Source organism: Hippocampus zosterae, chromosome 14, assembly GCF_025434085.1.
Source record: "Hippocampus zosterae strain Florida chromosome 14, ASM2543408v3, whole genome shotgun sequence".
Taxonomy (NCBI): domain Eukaryota; kingdom Metazoa; phylum Chordata; class Actinopteri; order Syngnathiformes; family Syngnathidae; genus Hippocampus; species Hippocampus zosterae.
This window is the reverse complement of record NC_067464.1, coordinates 16,149,474-16,166,439: the sequence shown is the minus strand read 5'-3', so window position 1 is coordinate 16,166,439 and position 16,966 is coordinate 16,149,474. Positions and strand designations below refer to the sequence as shown.

General features: G+C 43.9%; 2 protein-coding genes across 3 annotated transcripts in view; one reads left to right on the top strand and one right to left on the bottom strand.

Moving 5' to 3' along the window:
* lrit3b (leucine-rich repeat, immunoglobulin-like and transmembrane domains 3b) overlaps positions 1 to 12,304 on the bottom strand; it is a 40,454-nt gene extending 28,150 nt beyond the window's left edge. Inside the window, exons 1-2 of one of the 2 annotated variants that reach the window (XM_052085796.1) lie at positions 10,574 to 12,304; positions 7,598 to 10,487 (exon numbers count right to left, since the gene is read on the bottom strand). In XM_052085796.1, the coding sequence (XP_051941756.1) occupies positions 7,598 to 7,707 (110 nt within the window). In that variant the 5' untranslated portion in view covers positions 7,708 to 10,487; positions 10,574 to 12,304. Of the gene's footprint in view, positions 1 to 7,597 lie in introns of both variants that reach the window. The other variant, XM_052085795.1, reaches the window with a different exon arrangement.
* A 1,296-nt stretch (positions 12,305 to 13,600) lies between these two features.
* fam241a (family with sequence similarity 241 member A) lies at positions 13,601 to 16,745 on the top strand. The gene is made up of 2 exons (XM_052085877.1): positions 13,601 to 13,911; positions 14,991 to 16,745. The coding sequence occupies exons 1-2, from the start codon at positions 13,759 to 13,761 to the stop codon at positions 15,285 to 15,287; spliced, it is 450 nt and encodes a 149-aa protein (XP_051941837.1). The 5' UTR covers positions 13,601 to 13,758; the 3' UTR covers positions 15,288 to 16,745.
* The last annotated feature ends 221 nt before the right edge of the window (positions 16,746 to 16,966 follow it).

Genomic DNA, 16,966 nt, shown 5'->3' with positions numbered 1-16,966 from the left:
ACAAATGCAGAATATATCTTGATAAGCACACATAAATGCAGAATATATCTTTCTTTCTGCATCACGGTGTAAATAAGTATAGAATTTACATGAATTAATACTTTTATTTTAACAATACATTTAATAAATACTTTAATCAACCATGATCTTACTATGTATCATTTTAAACGTAAGAAACCATATATCACAAGCATATCAAGTCGACACGAACAAAAGAAATACAACTCCCAACGGTCCAAACCGGAAGTGGAGCGCCGGCTCATCCGGCGCTCCGGCGCTCCACTTCCGCTCCCAGCTGCAACGTGATGTACTTCACTCAAAACCAAATTACGGCTAGACAAACATGAAAACTATGCATAATGAGTTAAATAAAGACACCATTGTTTTAGCAATACTTTAGCCCACGCCGTTTACATTGCCGATTGCGAGCGGTAACTGACCGATTACAAACAAAGCACAACGGACATAATGCAAAGTAGACAAACAAAGCAACCGATCATGATCAATCTAAAGCTAACATGAGATATCTGGTAAACAAAAGTACAAGCTAGTGATGGGTCCAGCGACACCGATGCATTGACACATGCACCGGGCTCACAGAGCAAACCACGTGTCGATGCATGTGCTGCTTCATTACGTCACGTGATTTACACGTGAACTGCATCGGCTGCGTTGACACAGTCCAGGCTTCTAATTGACACACCGGCTGCGTTGACACAGTCCAGGCTGCTAATTGACACATCGGCTGCGTTGACACAGTCCAGGCTGCTAATTGACACGTGAACTGCACCGGTGCAGTTTAGACTGCATCGGCTGCTTGGCACAGTCCAGGCTGCGCCACTTAGTCCAGGGGGCGTTGACTCAGTGCAGAGGGCGTTGACGCAGCAAAAGCCGCACAGTGTTTATAAGGAAGTGCGTTCGGCGACACAATGCCACCTGCCGAAACAAGCCAGACCTCACTCACGCTCGCTTGTCGAAGTTCGTGTCAGTGCAGACTTCGTGTTCGTGCCTTGCCTTCCTTTCCGATTATGGAGCAGAGACGCAAATCATCCGCCGTGTGGGACCATTTTGATGTCCTGGAAAATAAGGTATTATTTATTTATTTATTCAAATCGCCTTCTGTCGAGGGCGTCTCGGCGAGAGGCACTCACCGAGTGCCTCTCAGATTATTGACATGTGTTGTACCATTCTAATCCGAATACATTTCAAGGTAACTCTTAGTTACTTCTTATTCACATTTCATTACAGATGAAATGTCGAATTTGCCAAGTCGAATTGTCATACACCAACAGAAGTACCTCCACCATGCTGAGGCATTATCGGGCCAAGCATGAGAATGAATTCGCGATACACCCAGTATTACGCCAGGTATACAAACGTTCACTCATCTTTTCACGGTTGCTATGTTGATGATTAATTGACAATCAGTAATTATTATTGGTTGACTCGCCACTCCATGTTTGACAATCAAGGTTCCAGGAAGCAGCTGTACTGGAAGGACCAACACACTTCTTTCCCAAACCTATCCCACCTCGCAAAGGAGTTCCTTTGTACGCCAGCCTCATCCGTCCCTTGTGAGCGTGTGTTCTCCACAGCAGGAGAAATTGCTTGTAAAAGACGCAACAGGCTGAAGTTTAAAACATTGGAGCATCTTATTTTTCTCAATAAAAAATTGTGAAGTCAAAGCCCACAAGCATCCTCATTCAAATGATCTTCACATTATTTGAACACACCTTATGAAGACCTTATGAAAATGTCTTGGAACAGTTGTAGATGCAAAACCATGCTGGCAGCTACATAATAGATAATAAAAGAAAAATATCCCAAACCATAGGGATCCTCCCAAAAACTAAGGATGTGCTGAATAAGAGATCCTTGTACACATTATACTTTTATTACCGGTACTTCCATATTTGACCTATTGTGTGGAAATATGGGGAAATGACAGTAAAACGCACTCTGTTTTAAAACTACAATACAAAGAAATCAGAACAATCACTGGCTCCAAATAGACGGGACCCACAAATCCACTGTTTATCAAATTAAACAATGAAATATCATGACCTGGTTGACTTCAATTATTGTACAAAGCACACAACAACCTCCTTTGCCAAAACATCCAGAAGCTTTTTAAAATTCGAGAAAGTTGTCATAATTTAAGGGGTACTAACCTATACAAAAAAATCCAAAACACGAACAAACATCACGCAAAGGAGTGTATCTGTAATAGGTGTAAATCTGTGGAATGATTCTGAAACGGACCAATAAAATGAGTAACTCTCTTGCTGAGATTAAAAATGAATTCGAGAGTAGTACAAGACAACTACATAAATCAGAATTAAGCTGATAAATTCGATACACTCATGAAATATAGCAATACATCCGAAATACATTGATGAGATTTAATATATTAATGAAATGTAGCATCCATTATGAATATGATAAAATCGACATATACATGTGCTCCAATGAGTATGTACTGTATATACAAACCTTTGTAAAAATGTATAAGTACAGCATACGTAAGGGTAAAAGCATTTGTTGATATGTAGACTTTCTTTCCTATTTTGAAAAATGATCAATTCATATATAAGAAGGGGGAGGACTCGGGGTAGGTTTTTTACTTCTTTCTACTCCTTTGAACACATTTGTGATGACTATTTTCTTTTCCTTTTTTTATATCTTACCTTCACTTTTTGCCAATTTATTACCGAATTGTATGTTTATATGGTCAATATACAAATAAATGTATCAGTCAGTTCTGTCTGTTAAGTGGGTTGGCTGGATCTTGAAGGTCCAGCAGGTGGCAGTGGTCAGTGACACAGTATCAGCACAGTATCAACACAGTGTGTCAGTGTGTCGACACGCCTCATGAGGCCTCATGGACCCATCACTAGTACAAGCGTAGTTTACCATTGGGCCATGCCGACGACGAAGCGAGTGTATTCACTAACGCAACATAATGCGATTCTGCTTTTTATACCTCGCGCGAACGGTCGCCTGTCAGTGGCAGCCCCGCCCCTCTTAAAGCGCCAGGTGAATCCAAGACTCACTGTCTCGAACTTGACCTCCCCCTATCACCACACAAGACAGTGTTGTTCAGCTGATGTCATGCAATGAACTTTTGAACCCAGCCACGGGATGCTTCAGTCTTCGATGCCCATAGCGCTGTGGAACTCCATTGCTCTCTTATTAGCGGTGCAGTTTGCGGAAGGTTTCAGCATGATAACAGTCAAACCATTCCAGCAAACGTTTATTTCCTTGACTGTCCGTCGAGCCGCAAGCAATTCATTCTGAGCATGGAAACACCCAGAATCGGACTGAGCAAGAATCGCTTCCTCGTTTTTCAAAGTCTCGTAGATTTGAGACTTTCAGATTCCATGCGTCTCCTGATTATTTCGTACTTTGTAACCCGCTTCGTTTAATCAGATACACTTCGCTTTCTATTCTGCAGCCATGACTGTTCTTCGTTTGGATGCCATGATCTGCAGGATGTAAAAATGTTCGCAATTCCAGTAAAACTCACTCCAATAAAGAGTCACTTGCATGTCACCGTTTTGGATCCAATGATTGGAAATAGCGGCGCACACACTTATTCCATCGTATCAAGCGGAGTTACTTGCGTTAGCGCTACTGCGGGCTTCCGTATCATCTCCCCCTCCCTCCCTGTGCTCTGCAACTTCAAGTAACTGCGCCACCTGGCGTTGAAATGCCTGTGATTACAAGTCCAAATGAAATGAATACAATCATTTACATCGAACCTTCATTGTGTACTGTACCAACCTTTGGCTGGCCGGATACGGCCTGCGGCCCGTAGTTTGCCCACCACTGCTGTACAGGGTCGCAGGTGGTGCTAGAGTCCAGCCCAGCTGAGTTGAGGCAAAAAGCAGCCTACACCTTAAACTGGTTGCCAGCCAGTGCTCTTTAGTTCTCTGTGAACTAAAGAGCAAAAAGAAGTACCGTATGTTTGTGTTTCAACACTGGGTTATCGCCATTATCAGGGGTTTAAAGTGATTGTGAAAACAGCTCCGTTCCTGTGAAAGAAGCACATGGACCGGTGGGTTTGTTGCTTTAACAGTCAGTTAGTTTCATTTTTACAAATCCATTTCTCGTTTATAACCAGATATTCATTCATTCATTCATTCATTCATTCATTCGTCTTCCGTACCGCTTGATCCTCATCACTGGGGTCGCGGGGGGTGCTGGAGCCCATCCCAGCCGTCTCCGGGCAGTAGGCGGGGGACACCCTGAATCGGTTGCCAGCCAATCGCAGGGCACACATAGACGAACAACCATCCACGCTCACACTCACACCTAGGGACAATTTAGAGTGTTCAATCAGCCAGCCATGCATATTTTTGGAATGTGGGAGGAAACCGGAGCACCCGGAGAAAACCCACGCAGGCCCGGGGAGAACATGCAAACTCCACACAGGGAGGCCGGAGCTGGAATCGAACCCGGTACCTCTGCACTGTGGAGCCGACGTGCTAACCACTGGACTACCGGGCCGCCCTATAACCAGATAACTTTAGAATTATCTTTATTCATTTCAGCATGGATTTCTTGAAATGATGAGGGAGCCACAACATGAGGGTTTATTAAACCCTCATGTTGTGGCTCCCTCATGGTCCATGAGGACTCATGAGGCGCGTCGACGCAATGACACACTGTGTTGATACTGTGCTGATGCTGTGTCGTTGACCACTGCCACCTGCTGGACCTTCAAAATCCCTGCAGCCAACCCACTTGACAGACTGAACAGACTGATTTGATGATGAATTGTATACAATGCACTACCTCACTCTACGAACAATAGCCACAAGCGCCATTGTTTATGGTGTTGTTTATGTTGTTTATATTGTCTATACTGTTCAGATTACGTCTTTTTTATACAGTGTAGCTGCTATCCTTTCTTAGCTGTGTGTGTTTAATACACAGCATGTTTGCATGCATATATGCACTGAGGATTGAGAGGAAGAAATTTCATCTATGCTGCATGTCATACATAAAGCATATTTGACAATAAAGATGACCTTGACCCTTGACAATATCATTCACATCCATGCATTCATATTGTATCATTCAATGTGTTTCAATAATGTGAAAATCATGTGAATGAGGATGCTTGTGGGCTTTGTCTTTACAAATTTTGATTTAGAAAAATAAGATGCTCCAGTGTTTTAAATTTCAGTCCGTTGCGTTTAATGCATGCTAATTCCCCTGTTGTGGAGAACACACACACACAATGGAATAAGACATGTCAAAAATCCTTGGTGCGACAAGGAGATTTTAATAAATACCTTATTCTCCAAAAGGAGATCAAAATGGCACTACACGGCGGACTATTTGTGTTTGTCCGGAAGCTGCTCCATAATATGCACGAACTGTAGCAACTTCACTAAAGTGAAGCGCGTCTCAACAGTCGATAGTCTGCTGCCTCTGCCTTGCACGCGTGAGCGCGAGCACGTACTCGCGGCGCCGATCCAACCCATTCATTCATTCATCTTCCGAACCGCTTGATCCTCACTAGGGTCGCGGGGGGTGCTGGAGCCGATCCCAGCTGTCTCCGGGCAGTAGGCGGGGGACACCCTGAATCGGTTGCCACCCAATTGCAGGGCACACAGAGACGAACAACCATTCATGCTCACACTCACACCTAGGGACAATTTAGAGTGTCCAATCAGCCTGCCACGCATGTTTTTGGAATGTGGGAGGAAACCGGAGCACCCGGAGAAAACCCACGCAGACCCGGGGAGAACATGCAAACTCCACACAGGGAGGCCGGAGCTGGAATCGAACCCGGTACCTCTGCACTGTGAATCCAACGTGCTAACCACTGGACTACCGGGCCGAAAGCCGATCCAACCCATGCCACATATTAAGCCGACACAACCTCAGGCTGAACACGCTCAAGACTGTAGAGATGATCGTGGACTTCAGGAAACATTCTTCTCCACAGTTGCCCCTCACACTATCCAACTGCCCTGTGTCAACCGTCGAGACCTTCAAGTTCCTGGGAATCACAGTCTCCCAGGACATGAAGTGAGAAGTCAACACCATCTCCATCCTGAAAAGGGCCCAGCAGAGGATGTACTTCCTGAGGCTGCTGAGGAAGCATGGCCTGCCACAGGCGGTGCTACGACAGTTCTACACGGCAGTCATCGAATCAATCCTGTGTTCTTCCATCACGGTTTGGTTTGGGGCCACCACAAAAAAGGACAAAATCCGACTTCAACGGAGAGTTAGGACGGCAGAAAAAAATCATTGGCACCACCCTACCCACTCTTACACACTGTAAGAATCAAGACAAGGGCACGGAAAATCCTCCTGGATCCCCCGCACCCTGCCCACCACCTTTTCCAGCTACTCCCCTCAGGCAGGCGCTACAGATCCATGCGCACCAAATCGTGTCAATCACGTGATGTAATGAAGCAGCACATGCACCGACACGTGGATTGCTCTGTGAGCCCGACACATGCGTCAATACATCGGTATCGCTGGACCCATCACTACCAGCCAATTATGGGGGACACACAGAGATGAACAACCATACACACCCACATCTCTGACTGGGAACCGATCTCACGCTGCCCACACACAAAACAGGCAAGAGTCCCATTACAGCATTTTTTTTGGCATGCATATTGGTGTCATGTCCCTTTGGACATACAGCCACACAACCGATGAGAAGGAACTTGTCTTTTTCAAACACCATCTTGGGAGGATGTCGCCAAGTAATGCCTGCCCTCAGCTGTGCATTTAGCTGGATGCTAATGGGGTCGTTCAACATTGATTTATATCCACCATAAGCATATGCCCCATGAGCCTTTGTGTGAATTAAGTGTACAATTTAAAGTATAGCGAAAAGGGAGTTTTGTTTACATCTTGGGTGTCCAAACCTGGTCCTTGAGGGCTGCTGTTCTCCATGTTTCAGATGTCTCCCTTCTCCAACACACCTGATTCAAATGATCAGGATTCCTATCAAGCTCTTTCAGATCTTGCTGATTTACACGACATGCCTGGTTTACATGGAAGTGACTTGTCTGAGTACACTTTCTGTGACTTTAAGAATTTGGGAACACCAGTTGTTGCATCTTAGAAGCAAAAACATTTTACTCCTTTGCTTCTATTTATTTTCCTGCTGTTTTGTAATAACATTTTTTTCCCGAGCCAACACCATTTATATTTGTGCATTTGTGTCTGTGTTGTTTCAGTCATCCACTAAAATTCAGTTAAATTAAAAAATAAATTTGCTTTTTGAGACAAATATTGCTGTACGATTAAAATGTGATGACATACAGTGCATAATTAGATGCGTATGTTGTCCACGTTAATTCACGAGAGAAGGAGGGAAGCTAGCAAGTGAGAGAGAGAGAGAGAGAGAGAGAGAGAGAGAGAGAGAGAGAGAGAGAGAGAGAGAGAGAGAGAGAGAGAGAGAGAGAGAGAGAGAGAGAGAGAAAAAAAACATTCCCGTAGGTTTGGAAATAAATTCATGGATACAATTAGGAAACAAGAGTCATTCTTGAAATACTATATATTTGAAACATAAAAGAAATAATCTCAAAGGAGCAAATAAGTGAAAAAAGTCTCACTCAACCTGAGGTCAGCTGTTCCTGTGGTCCCATAAATGCAGGTACATATAGATGGGCAGGAGTGGACGACCAAGAAATGATATAGTGGAATGTGAAGGAAAGCCAGCAAATGCATCTTTCATTCAAGAAATATTGTCCTTACACAGAGGCTTTGCATCTCCATATTGTCTTTCCTGTCCAGTCTGAGTTTGCGATCTACAGTTTAGAGTGAAACTGAATCCCAGATTAGTTGGGATTACGCTTCTTAGAAGTAGCAGGTAATCCCACGCTGTTCAGTCAGAATAACAAATCACAACACCAAGCCTTTAAGATCTGAAAGACAACACATAATAAACACCAGACCAACACGAACGAGGTATTTTTTTAGCAATTGCCCAAAAAGCAACTATTTTTTTTAGTTTGTTGTTTGTTTATTGTTTTTTTTTTTTTGCTCAAGAATCCTTTTTGTTTTATATAAATAAAGGTTTGTGTCAAAACTTCATGCCTGGTTGTCTCTTGAATAGTGCTATATCGTGAAACAGAAATGTATATTTATAGGTATGAATGGTTTTAAGGTACAGCAATGAATAATTTGAAGCAGTGAACCAAGGTGCGCTTGGAGGTTATTTCACACAAGTAACTGGAAGACTCACACGTTACAGCCAGGACGCAAGCACGGCAACAGAAACATGAAGCTATTCATGAAGATGCTTCATGTACTTGGTCCTTGGAGATTTATCATTAAGAGCTGGTTTGTGTGGTTCTGTTTGTGACCAAAAGGTGGCATTGTAGGGCTCCTCCTACAGTGGCACACATGTTGGTCATTGTGTCATTAGTTCGTGTTTCTGTTCAAAGGACTCCATGCCCGAACAGTCGCTGTCAGGTCACTGTGTTTGTCATTCTTTGTATCTGTTTGTTTTTGTATTTTTGTTAAATACACCTTGTTAAATCCACCCTTCTCCTCCCTGCCTCCCTGCTTTTTGGGGTCCTCTACTCTACCACCTTGCAAACATGACAGAGCTCACTGAATTAAGACCGAACCGGACCTTTTGATTGTATGATGTTGAACCTCAATTTTACAAAAACAGCTGACTGACTTGTCCATAATCATAATATTCAGGAAAGCCGTTATTGTCAAGTGCAGATAACACTGGCCATCAATCAAACAAAAATGACACGACTGTTTCCTCCCACATTCCAAAAACATGCGTGGCAGGCTGATTGAACACTCTAAATTGTCCCTAGGTGTGAGTGTGAGTGCGAATGGTTGTTCGTTTCTGTGTGCCCTGCGATTGGCTGGCAACCGATTACGGGTGTCCCCCGCCTACTGCCCGAAGACAGCTGGGATAGGCTCCAGCACGCCCGCGACCCTAGTGAGGATCAAGCGGCTCGGAAGATGAATGAATGAATGAATGTGTCTTGATGTTTTAAATGTCTTAGTGAGAAGCAATTCAACAATAGTATTTCATTCATTCATTCATTTTCCGATCCGTTTTACAAGGGTCGCGAGGGATGCTGGAGCCTATTGAAGCTGTCTTCGGGCAGTAGGCGGGGGACACCTTGAACCGGTTGCCAGCCAATCGCAGGGCACACAGAGACAAACAACCATCCACGCTCACACTCAATCCTAGGGACAATTTGGAGTCTTCAATCAGCCTGCCGTGCGTGTTTTGGGAATGTGGGAGGAAACCGGAGTACCCGGAGAAAACCTATGCAGGCCCGGGGAGAATATGCAAACTCCACATAGGTAGGCCGGAGCTGGAATTGCACTGCGAGGTCGATGCGCTAACCAATGGACCACTGGGCCGCCTCACTCACAACAATGAATCATAAGACCCATTGTTATTAGGTACAACAGCGTCATCTAATGACATCCAAAAGTGTGTATTTCTCATACTGTACCATTTAAAAATATTTACATGAATGTTTTTTTTATTCTGACAGCGAGGGCAGTATTAAATTAAGGATTCATCATCATATAATAGAGTGGTACAAATCATCTTTTGTCATCAATATATATTTCAATAATCCATCCACATGCAACATGCCTACCGAGCGGCAGTATATTATAGTATATATACACTAGTGAGACACAGTGGAAGTAGTTCTTTTTTGCCTCCCACCTCCTTGCATGTATGGCTTATTGTCTGTGTACATGTGTTTATGTACCATTGTGGTCAAATACCAGTTGCTGTAGTGGTTATGACACCTCAACTGTAGGTGCTATTGGTTAGACCGCGTTTGCGTGTTTTGCATTTACATAAAATGCCATTCTCTCCATTTTATGTTTAATTTGACCAGAAATGTCACCTGGGAGAGCCAATAACAGTTTTGACAAATCTGGCCCGCATGAGGAAGAAAACGTGGACTGGCGGCCAGTAGTTGGGTGAAGGACTGCCGGGTGTCTGTGGAGAATTGTGGTGCAGGTAAGAAAGGCATCATAGGCTTCATCGGTGACATCATGGTGTTGAAGTGTCCAGAGAACACAGGTGCTACATTGCTGAAATGCGGGTATGGCGGTCATTGAATGTAGGGTGGTCCCTGTCAATAAAAAAATAAAAACGCCGCATGCTGGCAAACTTGCTGGCAGTGGCGGCCATGGTGGGCAGTGTGCAGTAGGCCTGGTGGGGGTTATGGCTCTGCATAACCCCGGTGTACCACTGTCTGGCATTATTCGGCACCAAGTGCGCTGCTCTATGGACTTGGTTTGGCGATTCTGAATCCAGACCTGACACAGCACAAATGCTCACCTTACACAGTAAATAAATAAATAAATATACAATGTCTACACCTCCCATTCACTACCATAATTCTGTAAGGTTGGATGCCAAATGATGCAGCGAGAGATTTCCTTTTGGCTGCGTCAGGGTAGTGGTCCTTCTGGAGCAAGTCCTCCAACTGATCTAAACACATATACTAAGAAAATGTGTTAAACAACACACAAACCTAGCACACAGACAAATTCCAATGGGAACGAACACTGGTTGTGACATGGGACTCACCGTTAATGTAATTTGTCCTTGTCCTCTTCTTGGGCAGCAGCGGCGGCAGGTAACACTCCACGCTCTCCACATCGGGGAAGTTGGGGGCTTGGTCTTGACCATGGGTGGAGTTCACCTGGTCCATATCCATCTGACACAGACAACAACGACACTGATACCTGGCACACAATACGACAAGCATGCAGAATGCAGAAGTTGGTCATCTTTGAAGGGCTCCTGCAAATAGACAAAATGGATACTCGGACTCATCCATACGTTATCTGAAATGCTCATCCTCACGAGGGTCGCGGACATGCTTTCTTGGGGCAACAGGCAGGGGTACACTCGCCAATCGCGGGACGCACATTGACAAACAAACATTTGCACTCACAATCACACCTAGGGACAATATGGAGAATTCAATTGGCCAAAGGCATGTACCCAGAGAAAACCTACGCAGGCTTGGGGAGAACATCCTCCACATAGGAAGGCCGGAGCCTGGATGCGAACACTGGACCTCTTTACTGTGAAGCAGATGTGCTAACCAGTCGAACACGGTGTCACTCATTATAAACATGCCTAGTGAATTTCATGAATTTTGGAACTAGTTTTTCTTTGATGGACACTAGGAATGCGCGAATAATAATAAATGCTCTTGCGATGCGGAGGCCCATTCTCATTCGGTTGGGTAGAGCCGATCAGCTTCACCAGGGCACGCCAATTACCACGGTCATGAGCCAGGTCCATTGCATCCTCCAGGGTAAGGCCCTGGTGCTTCAGATCCTTCCGATTGACATCAAGCCATTTGGTGTGGGGTCTGCCGTGGGGCCTTTTCCAGCCGGCTGTCGCTGGATCGAATGAGAAGATTGCGCCATTTAGGTGTTCCAGAGGGTAATCGGAAGAGATGTCCAAGCCAACGGATGCGCCTCTGAGCAGCCAGTCAGGATGCAGGAGGCTGAAGAGTACGTTTTCGGAGGTCTAAGTTGGCAACATGGAGGTGCCGGCTGATGTTCAAGATGGTTCTGAGTGTGTTGGTCTAATTGCGGAGATGTGATCTACAGTGGACCGGTTGGGCATGAAGCCAGCTTGTTGAGGGCAGCGATAGCTTTGAATGGCAGGAAGAGCACGGGTGAGAAGGATACGGGTAAACAGTTTCACAGGTATGGGGAGCAGTGAGATGCCTCTGTAGTTGTTGCAGAGTTGCTTGTCGCCTTTCCGCTTCCAGAATGGCAGGATGATACCCCAGGTCCAGTCTGTGGGGGGCTGTTCTGCCACCCACACGTGGTTAACGATGTGGGTGAGCCACTGGGCCATGGAGTCACCACCTTCTTTGAGCAACTCTGCAGTGATGGCACAGATTGCAGGGGCCTTGTGATTTTTTAGTGTTTTTATTGTTGCTCTGACTTCATCGATTGTGACTGGGTCCGTTTTGCAGTTGGGGTTGAGGGTGGTGGAGTTGGCAGCAGTAACAAGACGAGGGTCGGTTGGAACTGGAAGATGATAAAGGAGGTTGCTGAAATGCTCTTTCCAGCGTTCAAGGCAGTCTATTTCTGTTTTGCTGAAATGCTCTTTCCAGCGTTCAAGGCAGTCTATTTCTGTTTCTGTTTCTATTTCTGTGGTTCAGAAGGCTAATGTTTCTTTGTTCAAGATCCTTTCTTATTGATCACATGAAATATTCAAATTTGTGAATTTCAAAAAAAATATTTCACTTTAAGATAAGAAAACCTTTATTCGCCTCAGAATGGAGAAGTTCCCAATTTACAGCAGCAAAATTATGAAAGGGAGAAGTAGAACAAAACGATATAAATATATAAATATAATTATATTTTATAAATATAATTATTTATATATATAAATCCATGAAATTATTCCATAATCAAGAAAACAAACTAAAGGCTTGATTTCACCTTGTCAAAACCTGGATGGCACAAAATTTCTTGAAATTCAACGAAAAGAATACAGAGGTGATATTGTTTGGTCCCAGTGGCCCTTGTGCATTCCATCCTGTAGACTTGGGCCTCCTGTCTCCTTATCTTAAGTCAACAGTCTCAAACTTGGGCCTTAAACTGGACAGTGATTTCAAACTCGATCGGCAAATTTGTGCCGTTGTTAAATCCAGCTTCTTTCACCTTAGAAAGCTGGCCAAAATAAAACCTCTCCTCTCACATGAACACTTTGAGACAGTAATTCATGCCTTTGTCACATCCCGGCTCAATTACTGCAATGCCCTTTACTTTGGAGTCAGCCATACTCCATTAAGCGCCTTCAGCTGGTCCAGAATGCCGCTGCTCGCCTCTTGACTGGTACTCGTAAGAGGGAGCACATAACTCCTTCACTGGCTCCCCATTCAATTTAGAGTTATTTTCAAGATCCTCCTCTTTGTTTTCAAATCTCTGAATAATCTCGCGCGACCTTACCTCTCTGAGCTCATCCGCCCCTACACACCTGCCCGGCGCCTCAGGTCTGTGGACCAGACATTATTAGAAGTACCACGAACTAAACTGAGGCTCAGTGGGGATCGAGCCTTTTCTGTTGCTGGTCCCTCTCACTGGAATGACCTCCCACTGAACATTCGGCAAACCTCCTCGCTGCCCATCTTCAAAGCCCTCCTCAAAACTCACTTGTATTATTTGGCATTCGACTTGGATTTGTTCTTGGTTTTACTGTTTGGTGCTTTCTACTGCCTTTATTACCGATTTGTCTTACTGTATATTGTCCATGTAAAATTGCTCCATGTACAGCACATTGTATGCAGCAATGGCTGTTTGAAAGCGCTCTATAAATACTGTTGACTTGTCTGCCGTGAACAATATAACATACAAATTTAACTTTTGAAACAAATTATTGAAATAAATGAATTACCTGGCAACCAATTCGGGGTGTGTGTGTGTGTGTGTGTGTGTGTGTGTGTGTGCCTGTGTGCCTGTGTGTCCGTGTGATTGTACAGATAGAGCGGTTCTATTTTGCGTGTTGGCTGCTCGATAAACAGTTAAGAAATGTGTTGTTTTTGAGGAAGTGCAGCTGCAGTTACTATTATGACCTGTAATGGGCGCTTGTTGACACGTTCATACCGAGAACGTCCGAGAAGTAGCGTGGGGAGTTTCTCAGCCATGGTAAGCCTTGCAGAGCGGTCCCTGCTCGAAACTGAGTTATCGCGCAAGACGAATGTTTTCTGAAAATTCCCGTCTGGGACCGGCCCGGGAACCATGTCCGCTCCGACCCCGCATCGACATGAGCAAGATTTGGTTCAGCGGCGTGACCTCACAGAGTCGTCGTTCAAAAACCAAAGAGGCTGGCGTTCTCTTCCTCAAGCTGTCAATGGCGCAAGGCAGACGGCAGCACAGCAGCAGCCGAACCGGGTAAAAACCTCCTGCTAAGAAGCTAGCTTTCGCTGTTTACGAAGCGACACGCTGACTTTGTAGCGCATAACGCTTAGATTTTTTTCTTTTTTTAATCATACGCAGGGCTTCAAAATGGACCGAACTCTTTGAAATCTATTTCCGACGTCCCGCAGCTGTTTTGTGTTTGTTACATTATCCGTTTCGGTGGCCATTCCTGTATTTTTTTTAAATCTTGACAGTCTGTTTACTGTGTACATTTACAACATTTAATGTGCTGATAGTGTCGCTCCAAACCATTATTTACTTTTCTGCCTGTCGTCGATAAAACTGGCAACCAGTTCAGGGTGTACTCCGCCGACTGCCAAAGGACATCTGGGAACATTTCAAAATGATATATATTTTTTAAACGCACATTTTGAAATTTGTGAAAATCGGGTTTCTAACTTTCAACCTTTTTGGATCGTGGTCCTTTCAGGTGACCGAGAGGCATGTTGTCTGTCGTGGCTCTGCCCAAACCAACACTGTCCCTGTATATAGATAATAATGCATTTTATTTATAAAGCACTTGTCAAAACCTCTGTGTGCTGCAAAGCATGATAAAGGACAGGTCAATTTAAAAAACATGAAAGCAATAAGGTCAGAAAGAATAAAACGAGATTAAAACCATTTTAGAAAGGCCTGCATGAGTCTTCAGGCCATTTTTAGGGGAGCGGAGAGGTTGAGGATATCTTAGATGCTCGGTAGGTCATTCCAGATCTGGAGAGACGGGCCCGGTCTCCCATGGTCTGGAGATTTGGTTGGCGCTGGAGGGGGAGGTTGGTGCCGTGGGACAGGAGGTGCAGAGAAGATGTGTGCACGGTGAGGTGTATTTCAAGGGCATTGTCATGGGTGCAGACATGCATGAGGAGTGCAAATTTGTAGTGTCTGGATATTCGTGGTAGATTACAATACATTTTAATAATTTCATATTGTTTTATTTTAGCCCTTGGGAAAATTATATATACTGTATATATATATATTTTTTTCAGTATAAAATCCGTTATCTGAACCACTAATCCTCATAAGAGCTAACACATTTGTCTTATCATCGTGTCCAGGTTGAGGGGAGCAGGATCCAACCACTACCTCTGAGTAATCGGGGCATAAGGTGGCGACTTGAGGACAATCCCAGCACCAGGGAGCCTCCGCTGGATGACTGCGTGCGGATGGGGACGCTGTTTGGGATGTTCAATAAGTGTCTGCGAGGGATGGGTTTCAGCCAGATGTACTTTGGAGACAAGATAGTCGAGCCAGTGGTGGTCATTTTCTTCTGGCTACTGCTGTGGTTCCTTGGCATTCAGGCTCTTGGACTTGTGGGAACTCTGTGCATCATCATCATTTACATCCAGGAGTAATGAGAGTCGGCACTTTGGTAGCTGTGGATGCTTTTGGAAATTTTCGGTTTGGACGGCCCTGCACAACGGCGCTTTTATAGAGACCTGTCCTGTCATGTTGACGAACGGGGGCTTTGCAGGTATTAGTGGAGGAATTGGAAACAAAGAAGAAGTCAAGATACAAAAGATAATTTGACCATTTTTAAAAAATATAAATCCATGTGGTGAATTTGGCAACCAATTAAAGCAGCAGTTTAATTGGTTTTGCCCCACGGGCCGGTTTAATGTCAGACAATATTTTCACCGTTAAAGTGTGGCGGATAAATACAACAAAATAATATGATATGACCTGCATGAAAACTGTCGTATTTTTGAAACAATAATAAATACGAATCGTGACACGAGGAACATCCTATCTGACCGCAACCCTCTGTGATCGCTTTGGTAATGTTTAAAACGTGCCTTCAAAATAAGCTACACCGCAAATACAAAGTGCATAAAAAACACAACTCAACATTGCCACATATCATGCTGAGTGGGAATCTCTCGTTGAACTAAATACGTATTTTAAGTGGGACTCTTGATACTGTCGATTAAATGTAGCCTTCTTTTTCTTGGTCGTCAGAGGCTCCTCTTCTGGGTCCTGGCTGGGCCTTTTTCCCTTTCCAAATACTATTTTTTTTTAAAACTCATTTTGCTAGCTCATGGGTTTCATTTTAGCGGTAACCGAGAAGCACACCTTGACCTGCGTCAAGAGTGACATACTTCTAGAGACAATCCAGTAATTTTTAAATGAATGCAACGGAAGTATTGTAAGTTATTCTTTCTGTGCGGCCCAGTCCCAAATTACATCTGAATAAGACAAGAAAACCTTTATTTGTCTCACAATGGAGAAATCCCAATTTACAGCAACAAAATTATGAAAAGGAGAAGTAGAAGAGGAAAAAGTATACATGTATAAATAAATGCAAATTACAAAATCTGAATGACACACGGACCGGTACTGGTCTGCGGCTCGGGGACCACTTCATTAAAGAATACCAAGAGTGACTTATAAGGTGTCTACCATTGAGGCCTTTTTACTTTTGGCTTATACTTTCTACTGTACAATTCGGGCAGATAACCGACAAAATATTACTGGGTTTGCCGCCTACATTTTGAGAATGTCTGAGAGGTTGTTGGTTTTTTTTTTTGGGGGGGGGGATCAATTAATACAAAAGAAAAATTGTGATTTTAGAGTTTCTTGATGCTGTCAATACGAGGGGGCACGGTCCTAATTTCTGTTTGAGTTCATCCCAATTTATTCGGACTGATAGGGCTAAGATCAGGGCATTATTCGGTCACACCCGTCCCACATCAAACTTATTCAAGCTATAATCCTGTCTTTTGGACTTTGGTTTGTGCAATGGCACAGTAAAGTTCACAACTGCTGATTGCATTCTCCTGAGGGAAACAATAAACTTCCTTTTTGGAAAAGTACAGAGAGTTCCTTCTGGCTTGGTGTCAAAATGCAATTGTACAACAGGACTAAAATTCATGTTGAAGGACAAAATAGAAACTCATATGTTTCTTAAAATTGATTTACTTTTTTTTAACCTACCCCGCGACTACATCACTAAAAATGTAATTTTAGGTTTAGTTCACATTTAATTAGCAGCAAAAAAAAAATTAAATTGGCTATTACAGGCTTTGAGGTTTTC

Excerpts from the sequence above, each read along its gene's own strand:
- fam241a (XM_052085877.1), top strand. The coding sequence starts at position 13,759 with ATGTCCGCTCCGACCCCGCATCGACATGAGCAAGATTTGGTTCAGCGG. Across the intron at positions 13,912-14,990 it reads CACAGCAGCAGCCGAACCGG|GTTGAGGGGAGCAGGATCCA; the intron begins GTAAAAACCTCC and ends CATCGTGTCCAG.